The sequence below is a fragment of the Cebidichthys violaceus genome, unplaced genomic scaffold (assembly GCF_023349555.1).
Source record: "Cebidichthys violaceus isolate CVI_PGR_0920_01 unplaced genomic scaffold, fCebVio1.0.p SCAF_46, whole genome shotgun sequence".
NCBI classification, from domain to species: domain Eukaryota; kingdom Metazoa; phylum Chordata; class Actinopteri; order Perciformes; family Stichaeidae; genus Cebidichthys; species Cebidichthys violaceus.
In genome coordinates, this window is record NW_027176661.1 from 1,775,855 (window position 1) to 1,793,976 (window position 18,122).

Consider the following 18,122-nt stretch of genomic DNA (forward strand, 5'->3'; position numbering starts at 1 on the left):
TTAAAAGACGCTACTCATTAACTCATCAGTGCTCCACCTACGATATAGTGGCCTTTTCATCTCACCACAATATTGTTCTGCAGGGGATTGGAGGCCATGTAAATTAATAACCAGGGGCTGAAAGCATATGATGAATCCTCTAACAAAATGCTACAAAGTATTTTCCTTCTTGGGAAAGAATTTAAATACGGAGGTTCCAGCCTGTTAAGACGAATACAACAAAAACAAACACAACCAGAAGTTATTATCCAAATATTGATTGAAGCCTGAGGCGGATCAATTGCGAGAGAAATACTAAAACAGACAGGTGATTGTGGACTTTAATTCTCATTCTCATAACATTAATTTATACTGAAAGTTGGTATAAATAATGTGTTCATAAATCATTGAGATATCTTTGTATAGTGGTGAATAAAAACATTTAAACCTGCAAGTCTACTGTAAAATTAACTTTTCAATACAAACAAACAGCAGACTGTCACACCACTGGATGCTGCATGAGAGTCTCAGTGCAGCAAAATATCACTTTTTATATTAAGTTTTTATTACATTTTATATGATTTCCATCTTTTGACCCCACCTTTCTGTCTCCATTTCTTCCTGCAGGGCAGTCGTTGGACACAGAGAGCCGTTGCCTGATGATAGTAAAGACAATATCACCATTTTCACCCGAATTCTAGACAGGCTGTTGGATGGATATGACAACAGACTACGTCCTGGGCTGGGAGGTGAGCAACACTATATGTTTGATGCATCACAGATTGATCACTGTGTCACTGTTTTGTAAAAAAGAATATAGATGATTGGAATGAAGGGAAATGTCCATCAGTCACCACAAGTCTACACGTTGCTTTCAACAATACAAAACGCATAGAATATTAATCGTTTTTATGTACAAATCTAAGCAGTATAATCTATCTATGTACTGGCTTTTGTTGACCAAACAGGTCACTATGTATTTCTCCATCTGATTTAAGGGATAGAATATACTGTATAATTCCTGACTAGGCTCAATTCAGTGTTAAGGGGGGGGGGGGGGGGGGTAAATGGCACACCAACATTAGGATCACACTGAAGTCAGGTCGCTTAGTGTAGAAAATCTGCTTTCCCTTGGGTGGAAGTCTTTGTTCTATAATGCCCAAATGGCAAATAAGCACATGTCAGTGGAAATCCCTCTAATTGATGCCATTTCATCCAAACATTCGCACCCCAAGGTGCTGCATAACAGCAAGTCCACATGCTCAAGCAGGCTTTGCCATTTCTCAGCCAGCCAGCTGGAATGGTCCTTTCTGCTCTGCTGCTTGCTGCTGAAGCCACGAGCGTGGCTATCAGGCTGCAGACCCACCAGGCCGGATGACCTGGTCTCCATGACAGTAACCGGAAAAAGGTACCAGGCGAAAGCCGTTAATGTCACATTCTGCCTCTGTGCCGGGGTTCACATCTCCAAGGGCGTGGAGAGTGAGAGGCCTGCGCCACTCGCGGTCGGGATGCTTTCCTTTTGTAGTGCAGACACTGAATGTACAGACCTGTGTGGTGCAGCGAAACATAACACGCTCTTCCACCAGGCCCGAGAGACCATTACAGGCTAGATGAAACACGAGAACAAACACTAGAACAGCATGAGCCACAAGCACTGGAACAACTAGAACGTTTCCTATTGGCTGAAATCGTACGCTTCATTCATAGACCAGTAGAGCATCATCGTTTTAAAAGATGAACATATGCTTAGCCATGCGCTTTGTACTGCGTTCACTTGAATGTATGTAGTTGCATGCACTATATGATGAATTTCATAACATTATAGGCTTGGCATTTCATGTTTTATTGCTCATTACACGATAATTTAAGGGCTGCAATTATTTAGTGAAATGCCCTTCATTTCTGATGACTTCTTCTGGATGGATTACCGTATTTGTTGCAAATTGTATTTGTTGAACTTGGCTTATATATTGTATACCTATTTTTTTATTTAGTAGCAAGATGGCCACATTTAAATTATTTCTTCTTTAGGGTTCTTTTATTCATCAAAAACATGAATTATCATCTCATGTCTATATTTTATAGAATATTAGTCTTGCCTTGTTGTTTTTTAAGAAGCCAGCGTATTGCAGAAAACTTATTGTGTCTTACTTCAGATACAAACACACAGAGACTGTCTACAATGATAGCAGTACTCAACACTATGGAATATTCTAGTGTAAATCTAGTTTATTTTGCATGTGTTATTCCCTGGAACAGCATGGAATCTGTAATTTTGTGTTGCAGATGTTTTTTCATCTCATTTTGTCAAAATGTATTGCAACATTACGATTGAAAGACCTCTGGTTTAGATTTAAGACTTCGATAGTCTGACCATACCTGCAAACAGACACACCAGTTGGGTTTCCTCTTCAGTATGGCCAGAACACTCATTTAAAGTCAACAGCTTCAGCGTGTACATGAACAAGGCGACCAATCTTCCTCCTCCTGTTGCATCGTTGTGAGAAACAGTCACGTGGGACCGTCTCAGACAAAGCGGACCGGATCGAAACTGGAGAAAACCCATTTAATTTCATTTTCAGCGCTATCTATTAGCTCTGCCCGACGCTCTGGTGCTTTGTTGTAAACAGAAAGAGGGCAACTCATTCTGTTTTCCCCCCGCCATGCAAACTGCTGACTGGGTGTTGTGATAATCATGCATTTGCGAGAGCTATTTGTGTCACAGGAATGATTAATGTGGAAGTGGATCCCTTTCTCTCGAGGGGGCCCTTTGCCAGAGGATTGGAGACTTCACCTGTGGGTGGTCAGTTAGATCTGGGACACAGTTAGAGCCGAGGATCCATTCACTTTTGGAGAAAGGCCTCATCACTCTCTAGCTGTTGCACCACTGGGAGCAGCTATTTGTCTCACCAATGGTCCAAAAGCCCGCTCCACACATTTGGCCCAGAGGAGCCGATTCAGCCCACAGTGAAGAGGGCACATTTAGATCTGTCACGACCATCATATCACGCCCTACTTAATGCTGCGTTCAAATCATTTGTGAAGTATTTGGAAACAATTATTTCACAGCTGACGATTAATAAAGTCCTGACTAATTTACCACATAATGATCAATTGGGACATCTCGCAGTATCGAGAGTGATTCATTAATCATTGTTGTGACGGAACAAAAGCAGCAATGGAGCTTGTAATGCGACGCAACATGTAACGATACATGTGATTATGATTAAAGAACTACAGTGGCCCTCTAGGAACATACAGGGAGGACAAATCCTGTAACCGTCATGCCAGATTCAGACTACAACATGCCTAATGTGATTATAATAGGAGTATAGAATTGTGTAATAGCAGTAAAGTGTGCCCATTATTTGTAAAAAAAACAAAAAAAAAAACGCACACAGAGCTGCATCCTTAACGCTGACTGCTGCATATTATTCCTGGGCCAGTAGTCCCTTAGGGACTGTTAAATGTTTTTGGGGCAGGCTAACTAAATTTATTTTGGGTCAAAAGGGATGTCTTTTCTCCAAAGACACAGACTGGGGCCAGGCTCAGAGCAGATTTTATGCTGTGGTGGACAAAACTAGTTTTAGCCAAACAAATGGTAGTTTTACACAACTAAAAGACTTTCAAAAGCATCTGTGAAGTTGCTCACGGCAACATTTTGCCCCCAAATTGAGGTTGAAGAAACCCTCCTGGGCCAAATGTTTGAGAGTACTATTACCAATGCTGTCTAGCAATGTATTTTTGGGAAATGTCTTATACTATTCGTCCCGCATTATGTTCTGAAACCTGCAATCTGTGGCACAGCAAAGTTGACACGATTTTGACAAAATGATGCACAAAGACGGCAAGAATCCTGATAAGCCGTCCAAACGGGCTCTAAATCTTCACTGTTCCTACAGGAATCTAGTTTCTTCCCTCAGTTTGAAGTGTTCTTCTAACCCTTGATTACTGTAGAATTTTTGTGTGAAGCGGCTTAGTTAAATGCCAACCGGCAAACTTCACCGTCGTGTACACAAACAATCAGCTTAACAAAGACGGAGCTGCAGCAAAGCTTTTTGTACACAGACTTCACTGTAATGTTTTCTTTTTTTTTCGGTCCTTGTTGTCTCTTTCCTCAGAGAGTGTGACAGAAGTGAGGACAAACATCTATGTGACGAGTTTTGGGCCGGTGTCGGATACAGACATGGTGAGCATGTTTTTATGTTTCTACTCCTTAATCATCCTCATGAGTCATCATGTCTGAGCAGGTCATTGCTGCTCACTTTACTGTGACAGAAGTACTCGCAGAGCATTTGTCGAGTGTGAACCTTCTTTGCAGAATAATAGAATTTAATTTCGGCTAGCTTCTCTCACGTTTTTTGCCGTTTCTAGCTTCACGAAAGAGAAAAAGTAAGTCATGCATGCAACACTTCTGAAAAAAAACTTGTTTAAAAAGGGACAGTTCATCCCAATATCATGACCCTGGTTACTGAAGATGGTTGTTCCTTAAAGTACAGACAAATACTGACTCTAAAATACTGTTGATTGAGCTGTACAATATTTTAAAAACCTTATATGGCAATATTGTTTAATACTTTTAGCCCAACAGTGCTGGGTAATATAATCACATTGAAAAGTCCTTACTAATGTGACTTAATTTCACTACTCAGCTATAAAAGACAGAATCGACTGCGTTGCAGTTTTAACCGGCAGGAAAAGATGACATTTATATTATGACATTGTATTACGACAACCAATGTTGTCTGCAGTCAAAGCACTCTCTTTTTAAACGGCGCAATTGTGGATTAATTCCATTTCGGGGCCGCCGATGACCTCCTTTAAACAGCAGATGCCAGAGACAGTTCATGCTTTGTCTTGGGACCTTATGCAGCATTTGACATATTTGATCATGCAGCTCTAATTGACCGCCCTGAGCACCGGGTTGATTCTCCTGCTCAGCACTGAGCTGGCTCGACAGCCTGTATGACGTAGCAAGATTAATGGTTTTGGAAAACTTTGAGTTGGAGGTTTTTGTGGTCTCACCAGGGGGGTATTGTCACAAATCTCTACACATAATCTTCTCTGGAAAATGCTTTGTTTGTTGCGTGACACTGAGTCCATTTCATGTTTTATTGCTCATTACACAATAATTTAAGGGCTGCAATTATTTAGTGAAATGCCCTTCATTTCTGATGACTTCTTCTGGATGGATTACCGTATTTGTTGCAAATTGTATTTGTTGAACTTGGTTAAACACTAACCTTAAGCTTTTGGTTGCCGAAACTATGGTTGCCATGCCATTTGTCACCTTATGTTTTGAGTAATTAAGATACAACACTGTTTAATAACACTTAATAATGCATATGTGACATAAAGGAATAAATGTTTTATTACAGTAACAGAACAAAACCCCACAGCGTTCTCTAGTTCCGGTTCTGAATGTGAATATTTTAAATATCACAAATAAAACAAACATTAAAAACGTATTTATTTTGGGTTTCACATTTTGCTGTTTGCTGCCCCTATTGTTTTTTTCTTTTTAAGATAGTTTTTGGGGTATTTTTGCCTTTATTGGACAGATTTCCAGATGCAGAGACCATTTTCAACATTTTGGAACATTTTTCAACTTATGGCTGTATTATTGTGATCAATGGGCTTGTACAATTACCCCGCTATTCACTCACACACACACACACACACAAAGAAGGTATAGCTTACATATTTCAGTGATAGTTAAATACTTACATCTACATTTGCATATTAACTACACTGAAGTTTCTGAGCCCACAAACATGTTTTCAATCAGCGCAGCTCTGGGTGAACAGAATATATGATGTGGCTCCTGCTTCTCTGTTGATGTACTGTATATGTAGCTCATCTGCACTGTACATTAGAACCAGGGACACTTACAAAGAAGGATGATGAGGTTTAAATTTAGCACAAAACTAATTTTGCAGACTCTGGCAGACACTTGTCTTAAACTACTTTTAATACAATAACCATCTAACACTGGTGTGATCTATTTTCCCCTCAGAGGCATATCTTGTAAAATTGCAGTTTCTTTTTTTAAAAGCTTTCATATTTAGTCATTAACATAGTTTGTTTATCTTGAGGAAAATACTTGGATGTATCCGTCAGCGGTGCATGAGCCTGGCTGTTTGGATTACTGAACGGGCCTGCCACGTCCAGCGAACCTCTGCATGAAGTGACACGTTCATAGTTGTTGGACATCAAACGGCTACAAAGAAACACAAAATGACTAAAAACAGATGCAGAATCCACAAAGAGGTGCAAAACAACTACAGAACGAACACAACATCCATCAGGAAAAGACACAGAATGACAGTTTACATGTCATGGGGCCCGTTGTCTCATGATCTGTCCATGGCAGTCCAGTTACAAAATAGCAGATATTTATTGATGTTATTTCAGATTAGAATATTAAAAGTAAACAATTACTATTCATACAAATGTATTATTGCCAAGAACCCAGGCTTTAACACATTCATTTTACAAATGCCCCCCCTTCTTTAAAACTGTGCCACAGTCTATTCAAAAGAGACCATTTCTGCCATTTGTAAGATGCTGACAATAGTGTGTTGAACTTGCTTTGTGAGAGTGCTATCTTTTAGCTTTTTTTTTTCCTTATTACAATAGACAATGCTTTATCTTTTTCAGCAGATATCACCTTTGGGGTCTCTCAGGTCTCAATTCTAGACCCAATTTTTTATCCTCTTCTCATTCTCCACTTGGCAACATCATGAATCATCGGCGCAGAGGACAGTCAGTGGCACACGTGACAGCTGCACAGGACATGGCAACCCACTTGTGGTAATGGTTTGTTAGAGAGGTCACATAAGGTGTTTTCTGTCTGCTGTCAAAAGGCAAACATACCTGTAGTCCATACACACTTACGTATGCTTTTTGTCATGCAATCAATGTGCTTGTAGCTGCCGAGGCTTCTACAGATGTGGAAACGAAGCATCAACATATCAAATTTCTTTTCTTTTCTTGTCAGGATTTCACTGATCATTACCCAGGCAAGGCTGTGGCCCCAGGCTACGCTGCGTAATCTGTCTTCGTCTGCACATGAACACTGCATAAAGACTTCGAGCATTGCCTTTCAAGATTTTCCACACTCCAGCCTCGAAAAAAAAAACGTCAGGCTAATTAGCCCTCAGGAAGCATCACACTACAGAACAGACGACTTGTACATGTATCATCTTGTACAACGCGCTGCAAGTCTGTAAATATACATTGCCATGTGGATTACATATGTTTACATCTGGGATGTATGTAGTGTATAAAGCAATAGCTTTTTTTTCAAATTTTCTGTTTACATTGTTGTGGGCACACCGAAAAAGGTCTACCTAGATACTTTAATATGTCATTCTGTGAATGAGTCTACATTTTGGTCGGGCAACATTGTCGTGAGAAAAAATGTGTTTCTGCACTTTGCATTCAGAACAAATTTCCTCCTATACATCTCCTAAATCCTACCGTCACATTGGTAGAATTTGTTGCAGAGCCCCTGAACGGGGTTGCATGATATCCTCAGGAATAAAGCGCTGGTCACAGATCAGCTCTCGGAGCTCTGAGGCCCTCTAAGCAGGGGAGGGAATCAGAGGACAAGACCGCCGATTATACAGTACAGTGAGCAAATGTGGATAGTTGGCTGCACTAAATAAGTCGGCCTTGACTGTGGACTTCAATAATGAGTGGTCTGATTTGCTGAAATGTGCGCCCATTTCCAAAAGGCAGGGCACCCTCTGGGAGTGAGTGGGTGGCTCGCTTTGTCTTTTGAGTTTGGAGAATAAGTACTGCTGCATCAGCAAGCAGAGAGCTGCACCAGGTTTACAGATCAGGTAAATGTATAATGTACTGAGGGGGTGCGATGTTTTGGGGGATTTTTAAAGAGTATATTTGGGCTTTGAAAACAAAGAGTTCTGGTATTCCGAGCCAATGAAGGCAAATCTACAGTAGGTCAGGGTCGTGCGATCGTGTTTTTTCTGGTTCATGAATTTGAGAATGAGTCGGATGTGTTGTTTTGAGTGTGGAGCAGGACAGCCCCGGAGTATTGAGCATTGCATTACACGGTTCTGGGAAACAAAAGCATGGGCCAGTTTTTCTAGGTCACTTAAAGGAGAGGAGATGACTAATCCTGGAGGTATTTCAGAGGTGGAGAGAAGCTTTTTAAGATCTTTCCTTGATGTGTTCCCCAAAGGAAAGCATTCTATATTGGAGACAATTCGCCAGAGTTTAACAGATTCATTTTGGGCAGCTATCTAGTCATTAAAATAAAGTGAGGGAAATCAGCTACATGCTGCCAAGGACATGCAAAGTATCTTTTTGTCTATTTCTTGTTATCATTATGTTACTGCATTAGTGGTTTCTCCCCAGATTCCTTTAATTAATGAGTCATTTGATAAACCTTGTTAACTGTTTAATAAGCTTTAAATTGAAAGTGGCTCCTCAATATAAACTAATATACCAATCCATAAATGCCACCATTGCTTTTCATGCAATACAAGTGAACCCAGACTCACCCCTGCTGCTTGAATATCTGTTAAATACAGACTCGAAAGGTTAAACACATCAGCTTCTATTTCAATGTGGAAATGAAAGTGAATAACAGGTTATCCGTGTCAATTTTTGGCATTAATTAGTAACCTTGAGGCTGTTAAAAGACATAAAGGAATGTATACATGGCTAATGTTTTAAATTGAATAGACCAACATTTAAGGATTAGAGGGTGGAGATCAACCTATTGTTTGTGTGAGGGGGAGGCTAGAGGAAGCAATGGGACACTGAGATAGCACTGGATTGTGCTTGGCATTAAATACCAAATCACCTCAATCAGGGAACACTACTGCACATCCTGTAAATGCTCTTGTTACTTACTAGTCTTTGAAAAATTGTAATAGTTTGATTGACCCACCACATTCACTGCAGGCGACCTTGAATACAATATCTGTTAGAATGTTTGAGTACTTTGTTCACTTCATAGAATGGATTATTGATAAGTATTGATAAGCTAAGTACTTAGTTTAAAGTACTGCTCTGCCTAACGTCAGCATGCTAACATGTACACAACAACAGTGCTAGCATGCTAGCATTACAGGTCTTTGCTGATCCCCTGATTCTTCATATTGTGGTTATTATCATGTCAATATTTGAATTTGTCCAATTCTTTGGTTTATGGTCTCAATCACTTTACATGGGAGGGGAGGACTAAACTCAAAACCACAAATGTCACCCTGCTGGTGGTGCTAGAGGAAAAGCCAAGGGATCAACACAATACGTATAATACATTGTCTGGGGACCATGAACGTGTGCAAAATGGTGTGCAATACATTTTGTAGATGTACAGATATTTCACTGGATTTGTGAAAATGCTGACCTGTTACAGTGGTGTTAAATGAGGAGTTAGGGGATCACCAAAGTTACAAGGATCCATAGCAATCCATCGATCCATTGCTGATCTTTCAGTCTGGACCACAGTGATGGACTGACCGACTGCCATTGCCCTCTCTGGGCAATGGCAGTCGTCACATTGTTGTCACGCCGCTAGCATGACAACAATGTGAAGCATAAACCCTTGGAGAAACTTATAAAACAAAGATGCTGCTAGACAGAGCGCGCTCTATACCCTAGGCCTCTCATACTTTATGTCGTGAACATCCAGTCGTCCAATTACCCATCTCCGTTACATCAAGTGTCCCAGAAATGTCTGCTTCTCGCTCACCCTGCGGGCCACTCATTCAGCTTCTCACTTGGACCCCAATACGCCGCATCTGCCTTCAGTGTCCCACTATCGCAAACAGGAGGGAAGCTAACTGCATAATCGGAGTGAAACTTGAGTATTAGGCCGATAACAGGGAGCGTTGTTCAGAGTCGCGTCCGATTTCTGCAGTGTGTCACACCGAGACCCAGAATGTGGGTTACAATCTTGAGACTGATCTCTGGTAAGTAGGTGGATGCGTTTCTCTACCTCAAGCCTTGCCTTTCTTACTTACTCTTACTAATCTTTCTTCTGTCTTTTTTTCCTGTTCCTCCCTCCCCCGCACGAGTCGCATCTCATTCATGCAGTGTCACGGCACATTTACCCATTTCATGTCGGGATGTGATGGGTGTGCTCTGATGAAATGGGAAGCGATTGAGGCTGTCACAGGTACTGAGCTGAAGCCTACTTTGACAAAGATGTCAGTGATGGCGAGATCGCACCATGGTTTCACAATCTCTGGAAACTCAAACTTCAAAACGCCTGGGCCATTCAAGGTCTTTTGAACAGAACAGATGGAGCTTTGTGTTACTAACATTTGTAAGTGAACTCCTGTATTCTGCATCAATCATGTTGACCTCGTTCAAAGAGTTGCTCGCACCATTTAAGCTAGGATTCTCAACACCTTTCAGACAAAAAATAGGGCTTAATTTCTTTCACTCACCATTCATGTCATGTTCCCTAGCGTCACAATACGATTCAGGGCGAGAACAACTTGAAAGCAGAGCAAGCATGGTCTGTTAATGACCTTAAATTTAATGTGAAAACGGGAGCCAGAAGAAACTGAAGACTTCATAACCCTGCAATCATATTACAAACAAATGGCAGAAAGTGATTTATTTTGGATTAAGAGCAACCCATTGTATTTGCCCTAGTTTCAACGTGTTCATTTTCTGAGCATTGAGAAGATTACCCAACTGCAATCATATCGGTGACGACGACAACGTTAAAGCAAATGGTGTAGGATGAGACATTCTTCCCCGTCGGCAGCCTGGTGTTGTGAAACGTGCTGTTTGACTGATGGGACACGAGTAGATCGTGAAAATCTAGTGAAAAACAGGTCCACCTCTTCTAGACATAATCTGCAATTACTTTTATTCACCATCTAAATCATTACTTCTCCGTTATTTTAATCATTGTTTCATCTGACTTCATCAGTCAAATGTGTTTTTATACTTCATCCTCTTCTACAGTGGCACGGCCTCTACACAAAATGCATCTTCAAAATATACAAGAATGTCTTTTCAACACATTCATTAATCATTTTATGATCATTTCCATGACAACCCAGTCTAAAAAAACTGCAACAAAAATTATGTTTCGATCAAAATGTAATGCTGCCCAGATAATGTTCTTCAACACATATCTGCATTTGTATTTTATTTGTTTTCGCAGTAATGGCAACTAAAGAAACTCATGTTTTTTGTGGTTGTATTTAGGCAACTCAAAGACAGCACTGTGCGGATCAAGCCCAATTTGCACCCCTCATTGATTGCCCAAGACTCATTTTAAAATCTGGTCAATCAGTGATCGTTAAATCACGCAGCTTGAAGACGGCATTGGCACCTGATTAATTGCCCAAACAATCAATGGCATGTTGAATATTGTGGTTGGCTATCTTGGAGTTTGTTCCAAAATCCAATTTCCAATATGGTTGCTGTCAAAAGAGGCGTTTTAAACTATAGTGTGCTTCCGTTGACATTATTGGAGTAAAAATTAACATGTGGTGGCCAAACAGTGCCGACTGTGCTGTGGGACTTTGCGGCAGGACAGAGTGACCGTATTGATTGTATCGTCCGCCATTTACCGCTCTATATTTCTCTTTTTTCTTCTTGTTTTCTATTCACACATTTTTTGACGACACAGCCATCTCGTTTGAATAAAACTTTTCATCGTCAAATGATAAACCCACACTGTCAGCCCCAAAGCTGACACGGTCTGTGTTAAATATTGAAAAATTCAACAATGATACATGATGCGTTCAAGCACAATATTGAGTGTAGTTCACTTACGATTTAGCAGTACTCACAGCCTAACACACAACCACTGTAGCTGTGCGTATAAAAAAAAATTAGTATAGTGGAGCAGAGGAGTTACACGGGCCGCATACGACTTCACTGCGGTACAAGAGCATAGCACTTCAAGGACGTTGTCAGTGAATAAAATAAACACTGCACTTACATTTACAAAGATTATGGGGTGATGGGTTTGCGCATTATTCTACATGTTGACTAAAGTTTCTTTTCGCTCTCATTTCCTTGTTAAATGGGAGCCACTGATGTTCATTTCCCTGAGAGCAGCTAACCATCATTTAATAATGTGTCTCCGATTTAAAAAATACATCACGTTGCTGTTTTGAAACAGTTCTATTTTGTTTCACTGCAACACATCCTTCTTGTGTTTACCACTCTCTGATTCCAGGCTGATTATATTCGAGGCCCGAAATGTTAGTTTGGCACAACAAGAGTGCTAAAGCATGTTTATGCCTCAGAGCTGCAGAAGCTGATGAACACTGAAGATAATTAGAGTTGGTATGGGATTCACAGCTCATTGAAAAGTCTCACACAGGTTACACTCCCAGCAGGGAAAAGGTGAACGGCACACAAGAAGTGAAGCAAGAGAGAATAATTGACAAGCCGAGAGCCAGAAGGACCAGTAATTAGACGAGACATTAATCAAGTCTTTGACTGAGAAGTTCAGACGAGCCACGCCGCATGGATACTCTGCCTCCAGGAAGCCGTCTGCATCATCACCACACCCTAATCAGAGTGTTCTCTCCGGTCTGCTGTTGACTGTTGAAAACAAGCCATTGTAACATATATCACATGCAACATTTATGCACAATAAATTGGGGAAGCAGCTCTCTAGCACGGTGCAGCTTGTCAGGGGCACCACGTCAAACTTGTCAAAGCAAGTCAGCTGATGCAGACAAACAAAACGTGTGACATCGAGTAGGAACATCGGACGATTGTGAGGTTACTGTGCAGAAATAATCGGAATTTCAATTTCCGGGACATGTCCTGGTCACCGTCTTCAGGATATGACATTAATTGTGTTTTTGTAATATTTTCGGAAAAGGAAAGAGATGTAGCATTTAAAATGGCGGATATGTTGTTCTATTAACCAGATAATTCAATGAAAGGCAAAATAAAAAGCTTGCACATCCGCTGTAAAACCACAAGAGATCAAGTGACCGAAACAAGCACGAGACTAAAATGTCTAGATCTATTGAGTAAAACCAAATTAAAACATGACATTATTGAAATGGGATTTAATATGTAAATGTTTAGAATTTAATGAACCTATTAATTGAAGATAAAAGGCTGCATTAATATTCTATCAGATATTAGACACAACCTTCCTGCCATCAGAGAACCAGACACGTCTAGACTCATTTAGCCCAGTCTAGTGTACATCCACCTTAACTGCCACCTTATCAGCCACTCCTATCATTTTCCTCATTTCCTCTCATTCTCTCTCACTCCCTCCACCGCTCCTCTTAACGCTCTCATGTGAGCAAAGGAGACATGTTTGAGTGTGCGTGACAAGCTTGTTCTTTCCCTCGTTTCCTAATACCTATTTTTATCCGTTTGCGCGTTCTTTGCAGCACCGCTGTGACAATTCTGCAGTATTTACTGAGTGTTCAGTAATTGACCTTGACTCGAAAACATCAGAGACCAATTTGGTTATGGCATATAGCACAATGACGGTGATTTCTACAACGTTATGAATCATTCGAATAAACAGAGGGATCGTTTCACCTGATTCATTTAAATCTATTGACACTGCATGAAAAAAATCTTTCCCTTTTTAAATAAAAAGTAGAAATATTTGGCTCTCTAATTGCTAAACACTATGGTTCACTAGCTAGTTGCTACGGTTGTCTGTCTGCCATTTGTTGCTGGGCAGGACGTGTACACGGGGTTAATCAGAGTTTCGTAGCTGAAAACAGCTGCCGGCTGTGACTGGAAATGATGCTGATAAGAGAAAACCAAAACGGCAAAACTGTAGGCCAGATCCATAAAACAATGAGCTGAAAGACGCCGAAGCGCTCTGCAGAACTGTGATGAACTGCAGAGTCGGTGTTAATTCTCTGTGGGTTTGTCACAACAAGTGACCCCTATCAAAATGCTCGAAGGCATTTGATCCATTGTTAGTATAAATACAAAAAATGTACCACCTTTAGGTCCCACTTCCATCCCGGGGCAGTTGTGGCATGCCGGTACCCTCTTTCTCTCCCTACGCATCCTTTGAGTCGCTTTGCTTTCTATTACAGGCAGGATGCCAAAATATATAGGATATATATATCTATATTTACGCCTACAGGCATAAAAAAAGGAAATCTGTATTTTATGTGGGTGATTTCTATATTCATGAATCTATTTGTAACAGGTGCCATAAATGCCATTTCGACTACAGTTGCTTGCTACAGTAAATCCATTCATGATCTTTGTTGCTATAAAAAAAAAAAAAAGACATTTGAAAACTACTGTTGGATAGAGGCTCCGCTCTGTCTCCTCTGTCAAGGAGAAATCAATCACTCAGTCCCTGGAGGAACACCAGCTGGCATTTGAACCGATTGTGCCATTTGGCCGTGTGCGGAGATTGACTATGCTCTTCCTCATTCCTGTCTTTCAATCTTCAAATGAATTCAATGTGTTTACAGGAGGTTCCCGTCCAAAGGAAACAAACAAATGATGGCTTTGCCCGGCCAAGCCAAGCCCACTACTGTCTGTTTATTTATCATGGGATGTTTTACACTGATTGGGATGAGGTTTGGCATTGTTGTTGGAGCTCATACAAAAAAAGGCCAGAGTAGTAAAGTGCATATAAGAGTTTAACTGTGGTAATGAAGATTTAAATGGTTAGAGGATCTTTCTGTGCCAGGATAGAGCAAACTTTCTTGAGGCGTTGCCAGAAAGTTGTGGTCGAATACACACAGGACAAAGAACAATAAATCACCATATAGTGAGCGCCCTACTGCCTCTATGTGTTTTCATTCTTGTCCTTTGTTGTCTGAAATGGGCATTTAATTCATGACCAAAACTCAATGTGGAGTAATTGGTGTGAAAGAAGATAGATTACTTTATTTAAAAAAAAAACTGTTTGCATTGTTTAAATCATTTTACTTAAAGGAATAGTGTGTAGGATTTAGGAGGATTTATTGGCAGAAATTGAATACAATATTCATAACTAGCCCAAAGTAGCCTAAAATGCTTGTTGTGGTGCCACAGTGTCCATATCTCTTTTCATCTATTTAGTGTTGTAATATTTGTTTAATTTGAATGTAGTTGAGTTTCTGGTTAATTCTAGTAAAGCGTGATGTTGTTACACTAGTTTGTATAAAGTGACATGTTAATGCACATCATTTTGTCTGAAGGTGTTCTTTAAAATGTAATAGTTGTAATCAAGCATCATCATATAGCACAAGTAAACCCACTACTTCAGTAAAATGTATAACAAGTAATTACTTTTTCTTGAATACAATATTCTAGCCCTCTTGTCATGAGTGTTTTTTTATTAGATGTGTAGAGACTGTAGACACCTTAGACGTGTGTGTGTGTGTGTGTGTGTGTGTGTGTGTGTGTGTGTGTGTGTGGTATAGTGTATAGGTATAGTGGTTGAGCGAAACATGCGTTTGTCTCACTCTTGCTTTTATCTGTCTGTGAAGCTTTCTGTGTGCTTTATTAAGAGCACTGTCGTGTGGACAGATGCAGTGTAATTGTATTATGGTCCAGTATGCCGGACGCCAGGAGGCCAATCACATCAATTAAGAGACGTCCACCCAGCGCTCTTTAGAGGGGCCATGTTGATGGGTTGAGTGGAAGCTGTTACACAGTGAGGATGATGGCTTCCTGTTGTTAAAGCCACTGAGAAATGACTTTATCAGTTTTCCTCTCAGGGAGGAGAAACTGGCGACGGCTCACTGGTGAGCAGTGCTCTATACGCGAGCAAAACCCCTTTTGACCGTGCGAGCAAAAGCCCAGAGCAAATGAGAGGGAAACACATACGCCGTGCTTTTATTGATCACCAGCAATATGTGCTGTTGCGTGAGATACAGCTTATTTCCATCTCACTCTGTTAAGACAGCTGCATTCAGTCTGCACAGCCCCTGTACGCAGCTGATGAGGGAAGTCTGTTGCTAGGACACCGAGTCCCGTTGAATGAACGATGTGAAATAAATTCCTTTTGAGGGGCTACTTCCTGCAGTCGGTTTTTTTTTTCAGTTGCCCATGTGTTGGTGACAACACAGAAAGACTGTTAAATATTAATAAAACATGAAACAGATGTATAACAAGGTTTTCTAGATGAGGCTAATTTGTGTCTCAGTCCTAAAAAGGTAAACACTGCTTTGTTAACAGTCATTATATGATGCAGGACTACATGACTTTAAAAAGCACCATATATTCTACAATAACTGGTGAAATATGTATTTGTGTGTGTGCACATGTATCCTGTTGGATAGAGGATACATGTGCTTGCCAGTTTGTGTCTTTTAAAGTGGTGTGTTGTTCACGGATGGTAACGCATGGCAGACACACACACGCGTCTTATTAAAAACAGTGACTGACTAAAGCACTTTCACATACAACTGTGAAGTGATGATTTCACACACACACAAAATATAGACAGTATATGTTGTATATATTTGTTCAATCAAACTAAGCTTTTGCACTCTCCTCCCCTCAGGAGTACACCATTGATGTCTTCTTCCGTCAGAGTTGGCGGGACGAGAGGCTGAAGTTTGACGGGCCCATGCAGGTTTTACCCCTCAACAACCTCTTGGCCAGTAAGATCTGGACTCCCGATACATTTTTTCACAACGGAAAGAAATCGGTGGCCCACAACATGACGACTCCGAACAAACTGTTACGGCTAGTCGACAACGGCACGCTTCTCTACACGATGAGGTGAGCCACTTTTGACAAATGGACTTTAACAAGACGAAGAGTCTACAGCCATGCCAGCAGTAATGCTTTGAGCGGCTTGTTGATTAAACACTGGTATCGGTACTCTGTACTGGCTGATACCCAAAGCCCGGGTTGGTGCATCCCTAACAGATAATGGATGGATGGGTGGAAAAGAAACTAATAAACTAAATGATTCAAATCAGCAAAGTCATTTGTAATTTCAACCTCCAGTGGGAACGAAATTAGTTTTGCAGTTTAGTGGTCATGAACCAAAGTATTGGACATTTTCACCTGCTGGTGGTAGGGATTTTAATAATGAACCATTTAACTGCTTTATTTAAACAATTAATGTTATCAGATAAACAGTAAAAAGAAATACTCCAATGTGTTTTGAAAAAAGGTGAGTAAAACTGGAGAAGCAGCTCGTCACGTAGAGGAGAATTTACTGCAGCTAGCTGGATCATTTCTGATCATTTCGTTTGACTCCGTATCAGATGACTGACTTGCAGCCAGGCTTGGCCGCATATGTTTTTTGATACAGACAACTCAGTGAATAATCACTTGATCAAAGATGTACATACGCTGTGCCTAAAAGTCGCTGTATGTACCAGCTACCAAGACACTGACAGTCAGTGAGTAACACTATCTGCACGACTGGATAAATAATTCATTGGTTATCAACCCATCTAATCATTGACTCTGTCAATCAGCCTTCTCATCAGAAACTTGAAACACTTACTCATTTTCACTTGAATTAAATTCTTTTTTGATGCTCAGCCACATGGGCAGTATTGATTTTCAAGGGTGAAAATTAAATAATGAAAAGAAATCATTGTGTAGTCCCAAAAGAATAGATTTCTGATGTGTCGGCAGTTCTGCAAAGGCCAAGAATGAAGTATTACAAGGACTGTTGTGTTTACATAACCAAGTATATGTTTGGTGAGATGAAGTGTGATAAACCACAGACTAAAGCAAAAAGTTTTGGAACCAGCTTAGTGGCCATCACTTATCCAGTTTAAAGCTACATTTCTATTCAATTTCAAGCCCCCATTCAAAATGTCAGTTCTGGAGTGGCTATCTTTTGTGTTACATTTGCAATGGGATATATTCAGACCCTGTGGTTTATTTGTGGTATTAAAAGCTACAAATTATCAGTTATTTATCTTTTCCATTTCAACTGACACCTTGAGAAATATAAGAAATCCTGAGGCCAATATGAAATGTTTTTTTTCTAATAAGTACTTCTAATAAGAATTCAAAGTGTTCAATCATGGACTACCTTGTCATCATAATGGAGCATTGGCTGATTATTTGAAGGTTTTAGTCAAAATTTGACTTTATTGTCAGAGGCACTGGGTAAAACTCCAAAGGAGTGACTGATAACTAAAATTTGCCTGAGCACCCGTCACGGACATTAGGTTTTAGAATATAAATCCATCTATTTTTATAGGAAGTTTAGTCAGAAGTAA

General features: G+C 40.3%; 1 protein-coding gene across 2 annotated transcripts in view; it reads left to right on the forward strand.

The window, feature by feature from the left end:
* Positions 1-18,122, forward strand: part of LOC137886825 (gamma-aminobutyric acid receptor subunit alpha-3-like) — an 82,246-nt gene that overhangs the window by 44,758 nt on the left and 19,366 nt on the right. For both annotated transcript variants that reach the window (XM_068729473.1, XM_068729474.1), the window contains exons 3-5: positions 607-728; positions 4,101-4,168; positions 16,433-16,653. In XM_068729473.1, coding sequence (XP_068585574.1) covers positions 607-728; positions 4,101-4,168; positions 16,433-16,653 — 411 coding nt within the window. The remainder of the gene's footprint in view (positions 1-606; positions 729-4,100; positions 4,169-16,432; positions 16,654-18,122) is intronic.